At 43.3% G+C, this 17,992-nt stretch overlaps 1 protein-coding gene across 3 annotated transcripts in view; it reads right to left on the reverse strand.

The window, feature by feature from the left end:
* The window catches only part of LOC106611651 (disks large homolog 5), a 132,257-nt gene that overhangs the window by 67,423 nt on the left and 46,842 nt on the right, over positions 1–17,992 (reverse strand). For 2 of the 3 annotated variants that reach the window (XM_045723553.2, XM_014212109.3), the window contains exons 2-6: positions 15,004–15,072; positions 13,339–13,513; positions 10,852–10,995; positions 7,557–7,623; positions 7,325–7,441 (exon numbers count right to left, since the gene is read on the reverse strand). In XM_045723553.2, the coding sequence (XP_045579509.2) occupies positions 7,325–7,441; positions 7,557–7,623; positions 10,852–10,995; positions 13,339–13,513; positions 15,004–15,072 (572 nt within the window). The remainder of the gene's footprint in view (positions 1–7,324; positions 7,442–7,556; positions 7,624–10,851; positions 10,996–13,338; positions 13,514–15,003; positions 15,073–17,992) is intronic. The other variant, XM_082977655.1, reaches the window with a different exon arrangement.

A 17,992-nucleotide genomic window follows, 5' to 3' on the forward strand; every position in this document is an offset into this window, starting at 1 on the left:
ACAGAGAGGGAGATGGGTAGTTGAAAGACAGTTACAGAGAGGGAGATGGGTAGTTGAAAGACAGTTACAGAGAGGGAGATGGATAGTTGAAGGACAGTTACAGAGAGGGAGATGGGTAGTTGAAGGACAGTTACAGAGAGGGAGATGGGTAGTTGAAAGACAGTTACAGAGAGGGAGATGGATAGTTGAAGGACAGTTACAGAGAGGGAGATGGTAGTTGAAGGACTTTATAGAATTGATGCGTGGTCCGGAGTCAGCAGAACTACCACTAGACCAGTCTCCGGCACGTCCTTTTTCCCCATATTGATTTACTATAAACTGTAGGGTAATGCTTTGAGGATGTGAACCCAGCAGCCCTCCAGTTGCCAGATCAATACGCCCTTTTTCCAGTACCTGGCCCAGGAATTGCCACTGTGCTATCTATCTATCTAAAAAAAATGGAACCTTTAATTAACTAGGAAAGTCAGTTAAGAACAAATTCTTATTTACAATGACGGCCTACCCCGGCCAAACCCGAACGAGTCTGGGCCAATTGCGCGCCGCCCTATGGGACTCCCGATCACGGCCAGATGTGATGCAGCCTGGAATCGAACCAGGGACTGATATGCAGTGCCTCAGACCGCTGTGCCACTCGGGAGCCCAATCTATCAGTGGAGGCTGGTGGCAGGAGCTATAGGAGGATAGGCTCATTGTAATGGCTGGAATGGAATAAATGGAACCGTAACAAACACATCAAACATATGGAAACCACTTTGACTCTGTTCTATGTATTCCATTGCAAATAGCCTGTCCTCCTATAGGTCCTCCCACCAGCCTCCACTGCTAGTTATCTATCTATCTATACATATACAGTGATTTCGGTAAATATTCAGACCCTTTTTCCACATTTACGTTACAGTCTTATTCTAAAATTGATTTTTTTTTTTTTTTATCCTCATCTATCTACACACAATACCCCATAATGACAAAGCATTTACATACAGTACCAGTCAGAAGTTTGGACACACCTACTCATTCAAGGGGTTTTCTTTATTTGTACTATTTTCAACACTGTAGAATAATAGTGAAGACATCAAAACTATGAAATAACACTTACGGAATCATGTAGTAACCAAAAAAGTGTTACACAAATCAAAATATATTTTATATTTGAGATTATTCAAAGTAGCCACCCTTTGCCTTGATGAAAGCTTTGCACACTCTTGGCAATCTCTCAACCAGCTTCATGAGGTAGTCACCTGGAATGCATTTCAAATAACAGGTGTGCCTTGTTAAAAGTTAATTTGTGGAATTTCTTTCCTTCTTAAATGCGTTTGAGCCATCAGTTGTGTTGGGACAAGGTAGGGGTGGTATACAGAAGATAGCCCTATTTGGTAAAAGACCAAGTCCATATTATAGCAAGAACAGCTCAAATAAGCAAAGAGAAATGACAGTCCATCTTTACTTTAAGACATGAAGGTCAGTCAATATGGAACATTTCAAGAACTTTTAAAGTTTCTTCAAGTGCAGTCGCAAATCCCAGGAAGCGCTATGATGAAACTGGCTCTCATGAGGACCGCCACAAGAAAGGAAAACCCAAAGTTACCTCTGCTGCAGAGGACAAGTTCATTAGAGTTACCAGCCTCAGAAATGGCAGCCTAAATAAATGCTTCAGAGTTCAAGTAACAGACACATCTCAACATCAACTGTTCAGAGAAGACTGCGTGAATCAGTCCTTCATGGTCAAAATGCTGCAAAGAAATCACTACTAAAGGACACCAATAAGAAGAAGAGAATTGCTTTGGCCAAAAAACATGAGCAATGGATATTAGATCAGTGGAAATCTGTCCAAATTTGAGATTTTTGGTTCCAACCGCCGTGTCTTTGTGAGATGCAGAGTAGGTGAACGGATGATCTCCGCATGTGTGGTTCCCACCGTGAAGCATGGAGGAGGAGGTGTGATGGTGTGGGGGGGCTTGGCAGGGGACACCGTCTGTGATTTATTTAGAATTCAAGGCACACTTAACCAGCATGGCTCCCACAGCATTCTACATCAATTCGCCATCCCATCTGGTTTGCGCTTAGTGGGACTATCATTTGTTTTTCAACAGAACAATGTCCCAACACACCTCCAGGCTGTGTAATGGTTATTTGACCAAGAAGGAGAGTGATGGAGTGCTGCATCAGATGACCTGGCCTCCACAATCAGCCGACCTCAAGCCAATTGAAATGGTTTGGGATGAGTTGGACCGCAGAATGAAGGAAAAGCAGCCAACAAGTGCTCAGCATATGTGGAACTCCTTTGAGACTGTTGGAAAAGCATGCCTGGTGAAGCTGGTTGAGAGAATGCCAAGAGTGTGCAAAGCTGTCATCAAGGCAAAGGGTGGCAACTTTGAAGAATCTCAAATACAAAATATATTTACATTTTATTGGTTACTACATGATTCCATATGTGTTATTTCATAGTTTTGATGTCTTCACTATTATTCTACAATGTAGAAAATAGTAAAAATAAAGAAAACCCCTTGAATGAGTAGGTGTGTCCAAACTTTGACTGGTACTGTAAGTATTCAGACCCTTTGCTATGAGACTCGAAATTATGCTCAGGTGCATCCTGTTTCCATTGATCATCCTGGAGATGTTTCTACAACTTGATTGGAGTCCAGCTGTGGTAAATTCAATCATTTGATTTGGAAAGGCACACACCTGTCTATATAAGGTCCCACAGTTGTCAGTGCATATCAGAGCAAAAACCAAGCCATGAGGTCAAAGGAATTGTCCGTAGAGCTTCGAGACAGGATTGTGTCGAGGCACAGATCTGGGGAAGGGTACCAAAAAATGGCAAGCATCATATTTGGAGGAAACCAGGCACCGCTCATCACCTGGCCGATACCATCCCTACGGTGAAGCATGGTGGTGGCAGCATCATGCTGTGGGGATGTTTTTCAGCGGCAGGGACTGGAAGACTAGTCAGGATCGAGAGAAAGTGAACAGAGCCAAGTACAGAGAGATCCCTGATGAAAACCTGCTCCAGAGTGCTCAGGACCTCAGACTGGGGCGAAGGTTCACCTTCCAACAAGACAATGACCGTAAGCACACAGCCAGAACAACGCAGGAGTGGCTTCAGGACAAATCTCTGAATGTCCTTGAGTGGCCCAGCCAGAGACCGGACATCAACCCATCGAACATCTCTGGAGAGACCTGAAAATAGCTGTGCAGCGACGCTCCCCATCCAACCTGACAGAGGATCTGCAGAGAAGAATGGGAGAAACTCCCCAAATACAGGTGTGCCAAGCTTGTAGTGTCATACCAAAGAAGACTCGAGGCTGTAATCGCTGCCAAAGGTGCTTCAACAAAGTACTGAGTAAAGGGTCTGAATACTTATGTAAATGTAATTTCAGTTTATTTATTTTTTATACATTTGTAAAAAAAAAAAATATAATAATAATAATAATTAAAGCCTGCATTTTCTTTGTCATTATGGGGTATTGTGTGTAGATTGATGAGTGAAAAACCCCAGATTTAATCAATTTCAGAATAAGGCTGTAACGTAATAAAATGTGGAAAAAGTCAAGGGGTCTGAATACTTTCCGAATGCCGACTGTACATCTCGATCAGCCTACACATCTACAGATACAGCACTATACAATACATCTACAGATACAGCACTATACAATACACTACAGTACATCTACAGATACAGCACTATACAATACATCTACAGATACAGCACTATACAATACACTACATCTACAGATACAGCACTATACTACACACTAGAATACAGTCCATCTACAGTACATCTACAGTACAGTGTATCTACAGTACAACTACAGTACATCTACAGTACTGTGTATCTTCAGTACAGTGTATCTACAGTACATCCACAGTACATCTACCGTACAGTCCATCTACAGTACAGTGTATCTACAGTACAGTGTATCCACAGTACATCCACAGTACATCTACAGTACATCTACAGTACAGTGTATCTACAGTACATCTACAGTACATCTACAGTACAGTCCATCTACAGTACATCTACAGTACAGTCCATCTACAGTACATCCACAGTACATCTACAGTACAGTGTATCTACAGTACATCCACAGTACATCTACTGTACATCTACAGTACATCTACAGTACAGTCCATCTACAGTACATCCACAGTACAGTGTATCTACAGTCCATCCACAGTACATCTACAGTCTATCTACGGTACAGTCTATCTACAGGACATCTACAGTACAGTGTATCCACAGTACATCTACAGTACAGTGTATCTACAGTACATCCACAGTACATCTACAGTCCATCTACAGTACATCTACAGTCCATCTACGGTACATCTACAGTACAGTCCATCTACAGGACATCTACAGTACAGTGTATCTACAGTACAGTGTATCTACAGTCCATCTACGGTACATCTACAGTACAGTCCATCTACAGGACATCTACAGTACAGTGTATCCACAGTACATCCACAGTACAGTGTATCCACAGTACATCCACAGTACAGTGTATCCACAGTACTGTGTATCTACAGGACATCTACAGTACAGTCCATCTACAGTACATCTGCAGTACATCTACAGTACAGTCCATCTACAGTACATCTACAGTACAGTGTATCTACAGTACATCTGCAGTACAGTGCATCTACAGTACATCCACAGTACATCTACAGTACAGTCCATCTACAGTACATCTACAGTACAGTGTATCTACAGTACATCTACAGTACAGTGCATCTACAGTACATCCACAGTACATCTACAGTACAGTCCATCTACAGTACATCTACAGTACAGTGTATCTACAGTACATCTACAGTACAGTGTATCTACAGTACATCTACAGTACAGTGTATCTACAGTACATCTGCAGTACATCTACAGTACAGTGTATCTACAGTACATCTACAGTACAGTGTATCTACAGTACATCTACAGTACAGTGTATCTACAGTACATCTACAGTACTGTGTATCTACAGTACATCTGCATCTACAGTACATCTACAGTACATCTGCATGTACAGTACATCTACAGTCTATCTACATTATACTTAACCTCTGTGACCACTGGGAAATACAACAGTAGAATACAGTGGTCTCCATCTCCACCATACAATACATTACAGTACAGTTTATTTACAGCACAACAACACTATAGCACTCTCTCTGCAGCCGTCTCATTGATGACATGGCAGTGCTACAGATAATGACTCAACATGACTGAGTCAACAACCACTCTGTCTGAATAAAGCAGAGCAGACTGAAGTGCCCTCCTCTCCTCCATAGTGTAAAAATAGATTAAGCACCAGAAAACAAGACGTGCTTCAGTCAGTAAGGCAGCATCCCAAATGGCACCCTATTCCCTATATAGTGCACTATAGGCCATGTTCAAAAGTAGTGCATTGTATAGGGAGCCATTTGGGACGCAGCCCATGGCTATATTTACAAAGGTTACACCGAAACTCTGTTTCACTCTGAGAGCTCAGAGATCAAAGGAAAAGGTGCAACATTTTTCTAGTTAAATAAATAACCCAACATTGGAACAGTTTGTCAAATTACTTCCAAGAAAAAAAGTAATTTAGCAGAGTTGAGGGTCTTGGGGCTAAATGAAGACACTAAGCAGAGACTCTTTCAGTCAGAGAGAAGAGAAACCATACAGAACATTTACAATCTGCCTCTCCGGCTCCACTACACTTCTACTGCGACGGCTTTAAAACGACTCAACTAAAGAAAAGGATAATAATATGAACACACCTAATGTACAGTGGGGCAAAAAAGTATTTAGTCAGCCACCAATTGTGCAAGTTCTCCCACTTAAAAAGATGAGAGGCCTAGGTACACTTCAACTATGACAGACAAAATGAGAAAAACAATCCAGAAAATCACATTGTAGGATTTTTTATGAATTTATTTGTCATAATAACGAACATCCCACAGGATGAACAGTCACATACAGTAGGCTACAAAAAATGAATGCACTGACTGGACTATAAAGCGCTTTGGATAAAATTGGCACATATTTGTATGATTATTGCATTATGTATATTCAAAACCTACACAAGACATTTTCTGCACGTCTACCGCATGGCATTGGCTCGCTCATAAAATCCTTAACAGACGTAATTCACAACGGCAGCCTAATTTGAATTGACATCAGGCTCATTTGATTGTGAATTTCTATGCTGTTTGATGTTAGTTTACTTAGTAATGACATGAGCTCATGAGCAATCCCAGCTTTGGGAAGACAATGTATGTGCCCCAAATGGCACCTTATTCCCTTTATAGTGCACTACTTTGGACCAGGACCTGGTCAAAAGTAGAGCACTATATAGGGAATAGGGTGTCATTTGGGACCTGGCCAATTAGCCACCTACTGATCAGACTGGCATTGAAAGCATTCCCCATGAACACGTTAGGTATGACTGACAAACATTTAACGATCTGAACCAAGGGTTCAAACTATAATGAGAGCTAAAATAGATCCTACAGAGTGTGTGTCCCAAATGACACCTTATTCCCTTCAGGCCACTATGGACCCTGGTCAAAAGAGTTAACTATAAAGGGAATAGGGCGTTACTTGAGGTGCAACTAGAGCAGCAATGAGAGAAACTAAATGGTTGATTTAATTAATAATAATTAATTAATAATTTGGTCATGTGTCTAATTTGAAGGCATTTCTGATCGCTATGACGACATAGTGGAATGAGCTCGTCTGACCGTGCTAACGGTCCTAAATGGGCAGAACATGTAGAATCTGTCTCATATGTCAGAATCCAAAAAGGTATTTCAAGACGGCAAAGGTTTCGCCAAAGTTCCCGTCAAACCAGGGATTCGAACTAGCAACACTCTGGTCGCTGGCCTGCTTCTATAACGTCTATGCTAGCTGCCACCCCCTGGACCCAAAGAGAGGGACCCCTGACCCAAAGAGAGGACCCTGGACCCAAAGAGAGGACCCTGACCCCAAAGAGAGGACCCTGACCCAAAGAGAGGACCCTGACCCAAAGAGAGGACCCTGGACCCAAAGAGAGGACCCTGACCCAAAGAGAGGACCCTGGAGCCAAAGTGAGGACCCTGGAGCCAAAGTGAGGACCCTGGACCCAAAGAGAGGACCCTGGACCCAAAGAGAGGCCCCTGACCCCAAAGAGAGGACCCTGGACCCAAAGAGAGGACCCTGACCCCAAAGAGAGGACCCTGACCCAAAGAGAGGACCCTGGAGCCAAAGTGAGGACCCTGGAGCCAAAGTGAGGACCCTGGACCCAAAGAGAGGACCCTGGAGCCAAAAACCTTGAGCATGTCAGGGTGAGTGTGTATTCTACTCCAATACCTGTTGGTGAAGCAGTCTCATGTCTCCCAGCTCTCTCTGGTCCTCATCATGTAGTCTCCTCATCTCCTCACAGCTCTGTTTCACATGGTTGTGTTCTCTGACCAGCTGGATGTTGTCCTGCAGAATAGAATTAAATAGGATTGAATTGAATTGAATAGAGTACGGTAGTATTCCAATAGGGAAATGTGTTTTGCAACAAAGTACAGGTATACTTGGAATACAGATAACTTACCTGTCTCACAGCATCCAGCTCCTCCTTCAGCGGAGACTGCTCGCTGGCCAGACGGCTGTGGAGCGTGCTGCAAACAGAGAAAAGATACACCAACTTGAACGTGCATCGACCCTGGCAGTGGCATGTGTTCTCTTTTTAATAGGTGTTGTATTTCATGTGCTACAATGAGCAGGTAGGAGCATTCACACAGAGCAAACTACATTGTTGTGCTTAACAATCCAGTGTTCAAAATTGTGAAACTTCAAACTTGTGAGCAGTTTGGTGAAGAAACATTTTCTCAAGCTTTAAAGGAACAATCTACCAGTGCTTTGTGGACAGTTGCTTTTTGTCCCAAATGGGCAAGTCCACTCCAGAAGCAGACTTGCTAGTAAATAAATAAAAATGTTTTTTTTTCTGCTGCAGCCACAGATGAAGACAAACATGGCCTGGACCTAGAGGCAGAGACAGAGGCTTAAACATTGGGGCTAATCCTTCATCTGTCTGTTTTACATTCTGCCCCAGCTGTTAGGTTGGTTGTCCCCACACTATTGAGACAGTATGGCAGACATCATTAAATCACACAAATGGACAGACAGAGAACATCCTACCCCCTCTCCTCACGCCTTTCTTTTCCTCAATAAAGTAGCTATCAGCAAAGTCAGTGTTGCTACACTGTACAAATAGAATGACTCAAAACACCATGATTGTGTAATGAAACTATGAAAAAGAGTGCACCTAAGCTGAGATCTGGTGTTTGAATGGAAACCCAATGTAAGTGTTTTAATACAAAGAATGTCTTTTAAAACATAAATGAAGGACTCTGAAACACCCAAAGTGGTTCTTCAATCTGAATATTGGTGTTTTTAAGAGTGTTGTGAAAACACTTTTGGGGGTTTTAGTGCATGTAAAAGGCAGCATCATCATAATAACACGGTGTTTCTCATACAGGGTTGGGTTAAATGCAGAAGACACATTTCAGTTGAACACATTCAGTTGTACAACTGACTAGGTTACCCCCTTTCCCTGGTTAAGAAATGCAATGGTATATATCATTGATGATAAGGTCCTATGGAGAATATTTATTTTCTCAATGCTTTATTTAGACAGACTAGGAAAAGGAGGGGTAGTAAGATGGTACATTTTGTTGGAATTTGACCCACTCAACCACACAGCTACACTGTAAGAAATGATTCTGGGGTGAATTGTAATCGACAACAAAAAAACAACCAACATAATCCAAATGAATGCAAGTCACAGAGTCTGTGGTGTAGAGGTACGTCACCTGGCTTAGATACAGAGCACAGAGTCTGTGGTCTAGAGGTACGTCACCTGGCTTAGATACAGAGCACAGAGCACAGAGTCTGTGGTCTAGAGGTACGTCACCTGGCTTAGATCACAGAGCACAGAGCGGCACAGGACGTCTGTGGCTGTAGAGGTACGTCACCTGGCTTAGATACAGAGCACAGAGCACAGAGTCTGTGGTCTAGAGGTACGTCACCTGGCTTAGATACAGAGCACAGAGTCTGTGGTGTAGAGGTACGTCACCTGGCTTAGATACAGAGCACAGAGTCTGTGGTGTAGAGGTACGTCACCTGGCTTAGATACAGAGCACAGAGCACAGAGTCTGTGGTCTAGAGGTACGTCACCTGGCTTAGATACAGAGCACAGAGCACAGAGTCTGTGGTCTAGAGGTACGTCACCTGGCTTAGATACAGAGCACAGAGCACAGAGTCTGTGGTCTAGAGGTACGTCACCTGGCTTAGATACAGAGCACAGAGCACAGAGTCTGTGGTCTAGAGGTACGTCACCTGGCTTAGATACAGAGCACAGAGCACAGAGTCTGTGGTCTAGAGGTAAGTCACCTGGCTTAGATACACGTCCCCCCGCTCCCCTCAAAGACCGGGGTTCCCCGCTCCAACCTTTCAATCTGTTTCTCCCACCTATCTCTACCTCCTCCGTCATTTCACAACTGTCTCAATAAAGTGTCAAAATAGCTTACAAAATAATATAATGCAAGTCGTTTCAATTATTTGTTGATTTAATTTTTCCAAAATAATGTAAGAAGGAATCCAACTTAATATGTTGCTCAAAATGTAAGTATATTTTATGAGGATAACAAAAGAGAGAGAAAATTGAGTGATTTAACTCATTAGAAGCCTGTGGTTTTAAAAACCTTGCATTTCCTATCTTACCATGTGACTTGGATTGTGGGTAATTATTATTTTTTAAGACTTTATAGTATAATTCTATATTAGTATTAATTAAGCTTGCTGTGCCATGAGTTGGAATGGATCATGATGAATGGGTAGCACAACTGTCAGGCAAATTGACGTTCAATGAGGACAGCACCCATTCCAATATTCATGATTGTCAATGGAAGAGGTAAGTGCAGAATCCTCATTTCTAGCAGTTCAACCTCCAGTTAGTGCTGGTGGTTTGAACACTTTGCTTAAAAATGCCTGCCAAAACTGTATTAAATGGAAAATGATCAAGTACATAAAACAATGTTAAACATTAAAACACCAGACAATGGGATCTAATTCTGCACTAGACAGGATTCAACACATCCTAATAGAGAGTGTAAAAGAGACAAGGTGTGCATCCCAAATGGCACCCTATTCCCTACTCAGTGCAACCTATGGGTCCTTGTCCAATGTAGTACACTAAATAAGGAATAAGTTGCCATTTACAACGCAGGCTAGAACAGTAATGATCTGATCTTTCTGACAGAAAAGCAGTGGCTCTGCTCACTTCTAAAATCCCTGGTGTCAAAGGATTGGGATGATGGTTTAACTGAGCAGGAGCATTTGGAATGGGACATGAGATTGGTTGACCTCTTACCCCTCGGGAAAAAATGTTCTGTGCAATCTGACGCACAGATCTCATAAGAGGGACAAACACAGGTTAAAAGCCCCTCCATCCATTCCATCGCCTGATTGTTAGAACAGAGAGACTCAGAGCACGCAGGATAAATGAGCTGGGAGAAGGCTAAAATATTTATGGACCCCAACCACTCCCATGCACTTCACTACAGGGTTCAAATACTATTTGAAATACTGTCACAAACTTTGGGTGGGTTTGAATGAGCTCATCTGTTGCGAGCTAACCCCAACCACCTGGCATTCCAGGCAAGCTAAATTGAATGCACAAGGCATTTGAAATAGTTCTAATAGTATTTGAACCCAGGTCTGCACTCTACCACTCACTGGTAGATTAGAAAAGTGTGTGTGTGTGTGTGTGTGTGTGTGTGTGTGTGTGTGTGTGTGTGTGTGTGTGTGTGTGTGTGTGTGTGTGTGTGTGTGTGTACACCACTCACTGGTAGAAGTCAGCTTTCTTCACGGCCTCCTCACATCTCTTCAGTGTTGTGCTGTGTTGGTTCTGTAAGGACTGCAGGTCCACCATGGCCTTCATACACTGCAGCTTCAGATGCTCGTAGTCCTGGCCTGACTTGGAGTTGGGCCTGGTTCCCCCCCCCCCACACACACACACACACACACACACACACACACACACACACACACACACACACACACACACACACACACACACACACACACACACACGACACACACGCCCACACGACACCACACAGCCCACACAGCCCCCCCACACACAGACACAGCACGACACACGCACGCACACAGACACACAGACGAGAGATGACAGAAAAGAGTGACGTATCAGAACCAAGCCCCCCAGGAGCAGAACACTATGGTGTGTGCGTTTGGTTATGAGAGAGGTGGGGACGAGCAGCTTCATTCAAAATACATACTCTTGTTTAATGTTTTAACAGAGTTACTGAGATCACAAAATGTGGATCCCATTTAGCGTCGCCTTTTTTTGCTTGTCTTTGCTTCTGGTGGTAGAGTGACTTTGGAGGAATAAAGAGGTGGTCCTCCCTGGTGAGCCTGTTATCTGTTGGCTGAGGGTGGTCATCCCTGGTGAGCCTGTTATCTGTTGGCTGAGGGTGGTCATCCCTGGTGAGCCTGTTATCTGTTGGCTGAGGGTGGTCATCCCTGGTGAGCCTGTTATCTGTTGGCTGAGGGTGGTCATCCCTGGTGAGCCTGTTATCTGTTGGCTGAGGGTGGTCATCCCTGGTGAGCCTGTTATCTGTTGGCTGAGGGTGGTCATCCCTGGTGAGCCTGTTATCTGTTGGCTGAGGGTGGTCATCCCTGGTGAGCCTGTTATCTGTTGGCTGAGGGTGGTCATCCCTGGTGAGCCTGTTATCTGTTGGCTGAGGGTGGTCATCCCTGGTGAGCCTGTTATCTGTTGGCTGAGGGTGGTCCTCCCTGGTGAGCCTGTTATCTGTTGGCTGAGGGTGGTCATCCCTGGTGAGCCTGTTATCTGTTGGCTGAGGGTGGTCATCCCTGGTGAGCCTGTTATCTGTTGGCTGAGGGTGGTCATCCCTGGTGAGCCTGTTATCTGTTGGCTGAGGGTGGTCATCCCTGGTGAGCCTGTTATCTGTTGGCTGAGGGTGGTCATCCCTGGTGAGCCTGTTATCTGTTGGCTGAGGGTGGTCATCCCTGGTGAGCCTGTTATCTGTTGGCTGAGGGTGGTCATCCCTGGTGAGCCTGTTATCTGTTGGCTGAGGGTGGTCCTCCCTGGTGAGCCTGTTATCTGTTGGCTGAGGGTCTGTCTAGAACGGTTCTAAGTGATGTCAGGCAAGTACATCGCCTGGCTCTGTAGTGAGTCCTGTCCCTACAGTAGCTATAGTGCCTCTGTCTCCTATTATATTGGAATAATCCACCTCCATCAAAGGTGGTCCCAGGTGAAGGCCAGGCTCTGTCTATAGTGAGGGTTGTAGGAAAGGCTTCCCTAACTTCTTCACTCAGGCCTTCACCCTTCCAGCATTGGGGAACATCCCGTGCAAAAGCACTGTTCATGACATAAACTGTTCACACCCCTCTTGTTGGAGGTGAGAACATTTTGCATCAGTTATCGACACACAAATATCATACCCCCCAAAAAAATGCTAACCTCCCCTGTCATTGTAATGGTGAGAGGTTAGCATGTCTTGGGGTTATGATATAAAATGCTAACCTCCCCTGTCATTGTAATGGTGAGAGGTTAGCATGTCTTGGGGTTATGATATAAAATGCTAACCTCCCCTGTTATTGTAATGGTGAGAGGTTAGCATGTCTTGGGGGTATGATATAAAATGCTAACCTCCCCTGTTATTGTAATGGTGAGAGGTTAGCATGTCTTGGGGGTATGGTATAAAACGCTAACCTCCCCTGTCATTGTAATGGTGAGAGGTTAGCATGTCTTGGGGGTATGGTATAAAATGCTAACCTCCCCTGTCATTGTAATGGTGAGAGGTTAGCATGTCTTGGGGGTATGATATAAAATGCTAACCTCCCCTGTTATTGTAATGGTGAGAGGTTAGCATGTCTTGGGGGTATGGTATAAAATGCTAACCTCCCCTGTCATTGTAATGGTGAGAGGTTAGCATGTCTTGGGGGGTATGATATTTGTGTGTCTAACTATCTCACTCATCATTATTCACGATTCATTCAGGACTATCTGTAATCATGGTAGCATCCATATTAATGTGTTTAGAATCATATTCTATTCTTATTTACAATAAAAGCGACTCCAAAATGACACAATACATTATTTACCATTCATTTCTATTTGGCACAAAATAATCTGAAACACAACCAAAGCAAACAGCAAATGCATCCAACAAGACTGTAGAGCCCACCCCCCTAGGGGGGCACCCCACAGTTTGGGACCCCCGGTGTAGAGTACTGTAACTGCAGTATCTACAGCGGTTCTGTCTCTACCAAGAGTTCTACTGTACCTGCAGTCATCGAAGGTGGTGCCGGGCGAGGACAGGGCCAGGCGTTTACGGAGCTCGTCCCTCTCGCGGGTCACCTGTCTCAGCTGGAACAGAACCGCCTCCATCTTGTCACTCATCTGACCGTGGCGGTTCTCCATGTGGGCTGGAGGAGGGGATGAGGCTTGACCCGTGGTACCTGTCACAGTCAGACTGTCACTGATGGCTAGGGCCCTTACACCGACATAGGCTCCATCGCCAAATCCACTCCAATAGCCTATACCAAGAGAAGGGCCCTTACACCGACATAGATGATGTGAGGTACATAGGGCAATAGGGTGAATTTGGGATTGGGCCTCAGAAGACATAAGAAGATTCAAGGCAAAAATGGAGACAGAGCTCGCTCTTTCCGCAGTCAGCATACCACAGGTGGCAAGGGCCCTTACCCAAAATAGGCCCAATCCCAAATCGACCCCTAAACCCTACTCCCTGCCCTATGCACTTGTGGAGATCTGAGAGGATTTGATTTGTATTAGCAGTGTGGTTAAAGTTAGCTCCAACCCAGCCCATCAAAGGGCAAGACGGAGCTATAACTATATTGTTTATTAGGCTGCACCTGTGAAATCCTCTCAGATCTCCACAAGCACATAGATGTCGATTTGGAGGACTTGAGGCAACAATGGAGACTGAGAGCGCTTGTGTCATACTTCATGAAATACATAAGCCAAACAATCCAAAGTAAAGTAGCACATCGTTATTCTGAATAATGTGACAACAATAATCAACAAACCAGCGGGCAAAATGTGGCACATGACGTCTTCATGACTACGTTTAAAGGGGCAACCTGGGATTTAAACAATAACAAAGCGGACACCCCACCACTGTTTTTTTAACTAAGCTCGAGGCAGTTAAGAGCTGAAGTCTTTAAGAACCAATGGCTATATACCATTCATTTGGATGGAACAATCCCAGGTGGCCCCTTTAACCGTTGACTTGTGAGTGTAATCAGTCCAACACTCCAGCCATGCCTCAATTCATTAAATCATAGGGCCTATGTTGCAGTGTTGACATAAACAAAACACCTCTATATGTTTTCTTTCTGGACCTCTGACTGAAGACAACAACAAGCACCACAACAGAGTCCTGCGCCCCTCTCCTCTTTCAGCAGCTCTGCCCTGCAGGGCAATCCCTCTGGCCTCCACCCAAATGGCACCTCATTCCCTATATAGTGCACTACTTTTGACCAGGCCCCATAGGGCTCTGGTAAAATGTAGTGCACCATGTAGGGAATAGGGTGCCATTTGTTACACAGCCTCTATCTCTCTCCCTCAGAGAGAGAATGGCTCAATGAAAACCATTCTGGGGGGTTGGTGGGTTGCTTTTGTAAATCCTTTCACATCTGTGTAATCACTTGTTTGTGCTGACTGTAAGTCAGAAATAGCATGCTGTCTGGTTGGTTAGCCAGTTCTCTGGACCACTTTCACCTAGTTTCCTAATCCATAAGAACAATACATTTATATTCAAACATTCATACTACTACAGGATTTTTCCAGAAATCCTGGTTGGAGGATTCCGGATTTCCTGTATATTTCTGCTCGATTCCAGGAATATTCCAACTTGAGTTTCTGGCAAACCTGGGAATTTTGCAACCCTACTACTGGCAAGAGAGAGAAACCCATCCAGGCTCACCTGCGCTACTGAGGGAACTGCTGCTTTCAGAGTCAGACGGCATGGTGGACAAAACACTGTAGGTGGACCCTGCCAAACAGGACACACAAACATTAAAGTCAGTCCATTCATACAATACATCGTTACTGTTCATCAAAACAAAAATGTGTCTTGGAAGTTGACCAATTCAAACATGTAACTGTAACTAATCTGATGGACGTAAGAAGTGTGTTGTACCGGCCTGCCTGTTTTGTGTTTGTTATTCAATAAAATGTTTGATATTTAACATTTAAAAAATCGGAAATGTGTATGTTTGCTGTCTGTGAAATCCCAACCCTGTTGACACTACACATTTAGAGTGACATTCATTAGTCATGCTCTGATTACGTCAGCACCTTGGGTGTGATAAAAGTGCTTTACAAATGAAATGTATTGCTATTATCTATAGTACAGTAGCCTACTGTAGTATTGTGCCTCAATGCTGTGTATTACTCAGTGACTAACTACACTACACAGGCTTGGTTGAGTTCAAAGGGTTTATTCATAGATCAGTAAGAGACTTTGCTTCAACTTCAGATGAGAGACAGACAGACAGACAGACAGACAGACAGACAGACAGACAGACAGACAGACAGACAGACAGACAGACAGACAGACAGGCAGACAGACAGGCAGACAGACAGGCAGACAGACAGACAGGCAGACAGACGACAGGCTTTGGTCGGGTCTGACAGAAGACCCAGCAGAGAGGTGTGTGGCTTATTATCCTAGAGACAGGCGGGGATGCGTCCCAAACGGCACCCTATTCCATATATAGTGCACTTATTTTGACCAGAGCCCTAGAGGCCCTGGTGAAGAAGTAGTGCACACTACAAAGGGAAGAAAGTGCCATTTGGGACACAGGTAGACAGAAAGGCTAAACAGATGCTACTGCTGAAAAGGACCCAAAAGGGACTCAGCTCAGAGCAGTCAGCTTCCTCATGCCACCTCCACACACACACACAGAACAGAATCCTCTCCCATCTACAACTAAAGCTTCTCCTTCAATATGAGGACATTTCTTTATAGAAGCAATTCATTATTAATGAATCGCAAAATTCTAGACATTATTTTATCAACAATCGTGACAAAAGCAGATTTATGCTTTTGAAGACGATTGAACATGAACCCTTTGCACCACGTTGTTGATAGACTATTTATTGTTGGGACAATCACTTATTTTACCTGCACATCTAAACCTGTATCTTGAGTATCTTGAAATTCCTGCCATGAGAATCTTCCCAACATTGCTCACAGCATCAGGCGCTCAGTCTTACAGCCAACTTACTTAGTTAGGCCTTCTACTCCTTCTGGAGCATACGCCATCGACATCGAGATGACATACAACTCTGTTGAAGGGACAATCTGCAGTTCAAACAACAACAACGTGCACACCCCACCACTGTTTTGGTAAACAGCTGAGGGATAGGAGAAATGTAACCACTCTCAAATGAATAGAGCTATGGACGCAAGGTGGGACCATGGTCTTAACAAGGGTGGAGGTTATACATTGTTTCCAAACAATGGAGCATGCTTATATTTTGGGTTCTGATGGGGTACGACAGTTTAACTAAGCTAATGAGGCATTAATAAGTTATATTCTTGGTGCATACATTTTTGCACTTAAATGCATGATATTATATTCACTTAATTACTTATCTATTGTTGTTGCATTGTCTTGAGGTGAACTTGCAAGACAGCATTTCGTTGCATTATGTACTCCACATATATCATGTGTATATGACTAATAAAAATTGAAGAGACAGAATCATTAGATCACTTGTTTTGGTACTGCTTGTTTTTGGTCACAGGTTCAGGAATGGCTGAATAATTGCAACATTTACCTGGAGTTAACTCTGCAAATAGCACTGCTGGGTGATTTGAAAAGTCGTAGTCAATCGATCAATAATATAATAATAGTCTTAGCAAAATCTGTAGAAGCTATGAGAATAGAAAGGTTCAAAGGTTTTGTGAAACATCACAGCTGAAAAATATACAGCATGGATGGTGTTCAGAGATGGATGGGAGGGGTTGAGTGTATCTGAAGGGTTAGACTAAAAATAACAAAAAACAAGATAAACAATGTCAAATATACTGTGTCCGTAGAATGTAAATAGTATGTATAAGCTGGAAGTAGAACCTGAAGTATTGTTGTCCATTAGTTTACTCCAACTATAAAGAAGGAATGCAGAAACCGCTCCGCTATTTCCTGGTTTCTAAAACTCAAATAGTTTGCCTAATTTCAGTTTATGTCACAAAATAAATATATTCTCCATAAGCCAAATATTGTATTTTCAGCTGTTTGAAGCTAGTGTACAAAACCAAAAGTAAAAGACCAAAAACTAACCTTAAGAACGGGAAGCAGAGATAGAGCACATAAAATAGCTCTACCACTTCTTAAACTTGCTTTCAGTGAAACTGACAGATCCTTAACTCCCATTTCTATGTGAATCTGGTCACCAAAAAGTTACATATTGCCACTTTAAAAAATAAATATATTTACAAAAAAAGTAAAGGAGTCAGAAAGTATTCAGACCCCTTGACTTTTCCCACATGTTGTTACATTACAGCCTTATTCTAAAATGGATTAAATAAAAAATGTTCCTCAACAATCTACACAAAATACCCCATAGTAAAAAACAGAAATACTTTATTTACATAAGTATTCAGACCCTTTACTATGAGACTCGAAATTGAGCTCAGGTGCATCCTGTTTCTATTGATCATCCATGAGATGTTTCTACAACTTGATTAGAGTCCACCTATGGTAAATGATTTGGAAAGGCACATTCTTGTCTATATAAGGTCCCACAGTTGACAGTGCATGTCAGAGCAGAAACCAAGCCATGAAGTTGAGACAGGATTGTGTCGAGGCACAGATCTGGGGAAGTGTACCAAAACATTTCTGCAGCAAGACCACAGTGGTCTCCATCATTCTTAAATGGAAGAAGTTTGGAACCACCAAGACTCT

Source organism: Salmo salar, chromosome 01 (genome assembly GCF_965601325.2).
Source record: "Salmo salar chromosome 01, fSalSal1, whole genome shotgun sequence".
In the NCBI taxonomy this organism is placed as follows: Eukaryota; Metazoa; Chordata; class Actinopteri; order Salmoniformes; family Salmonidae; genus Salmo; species Salmo salar.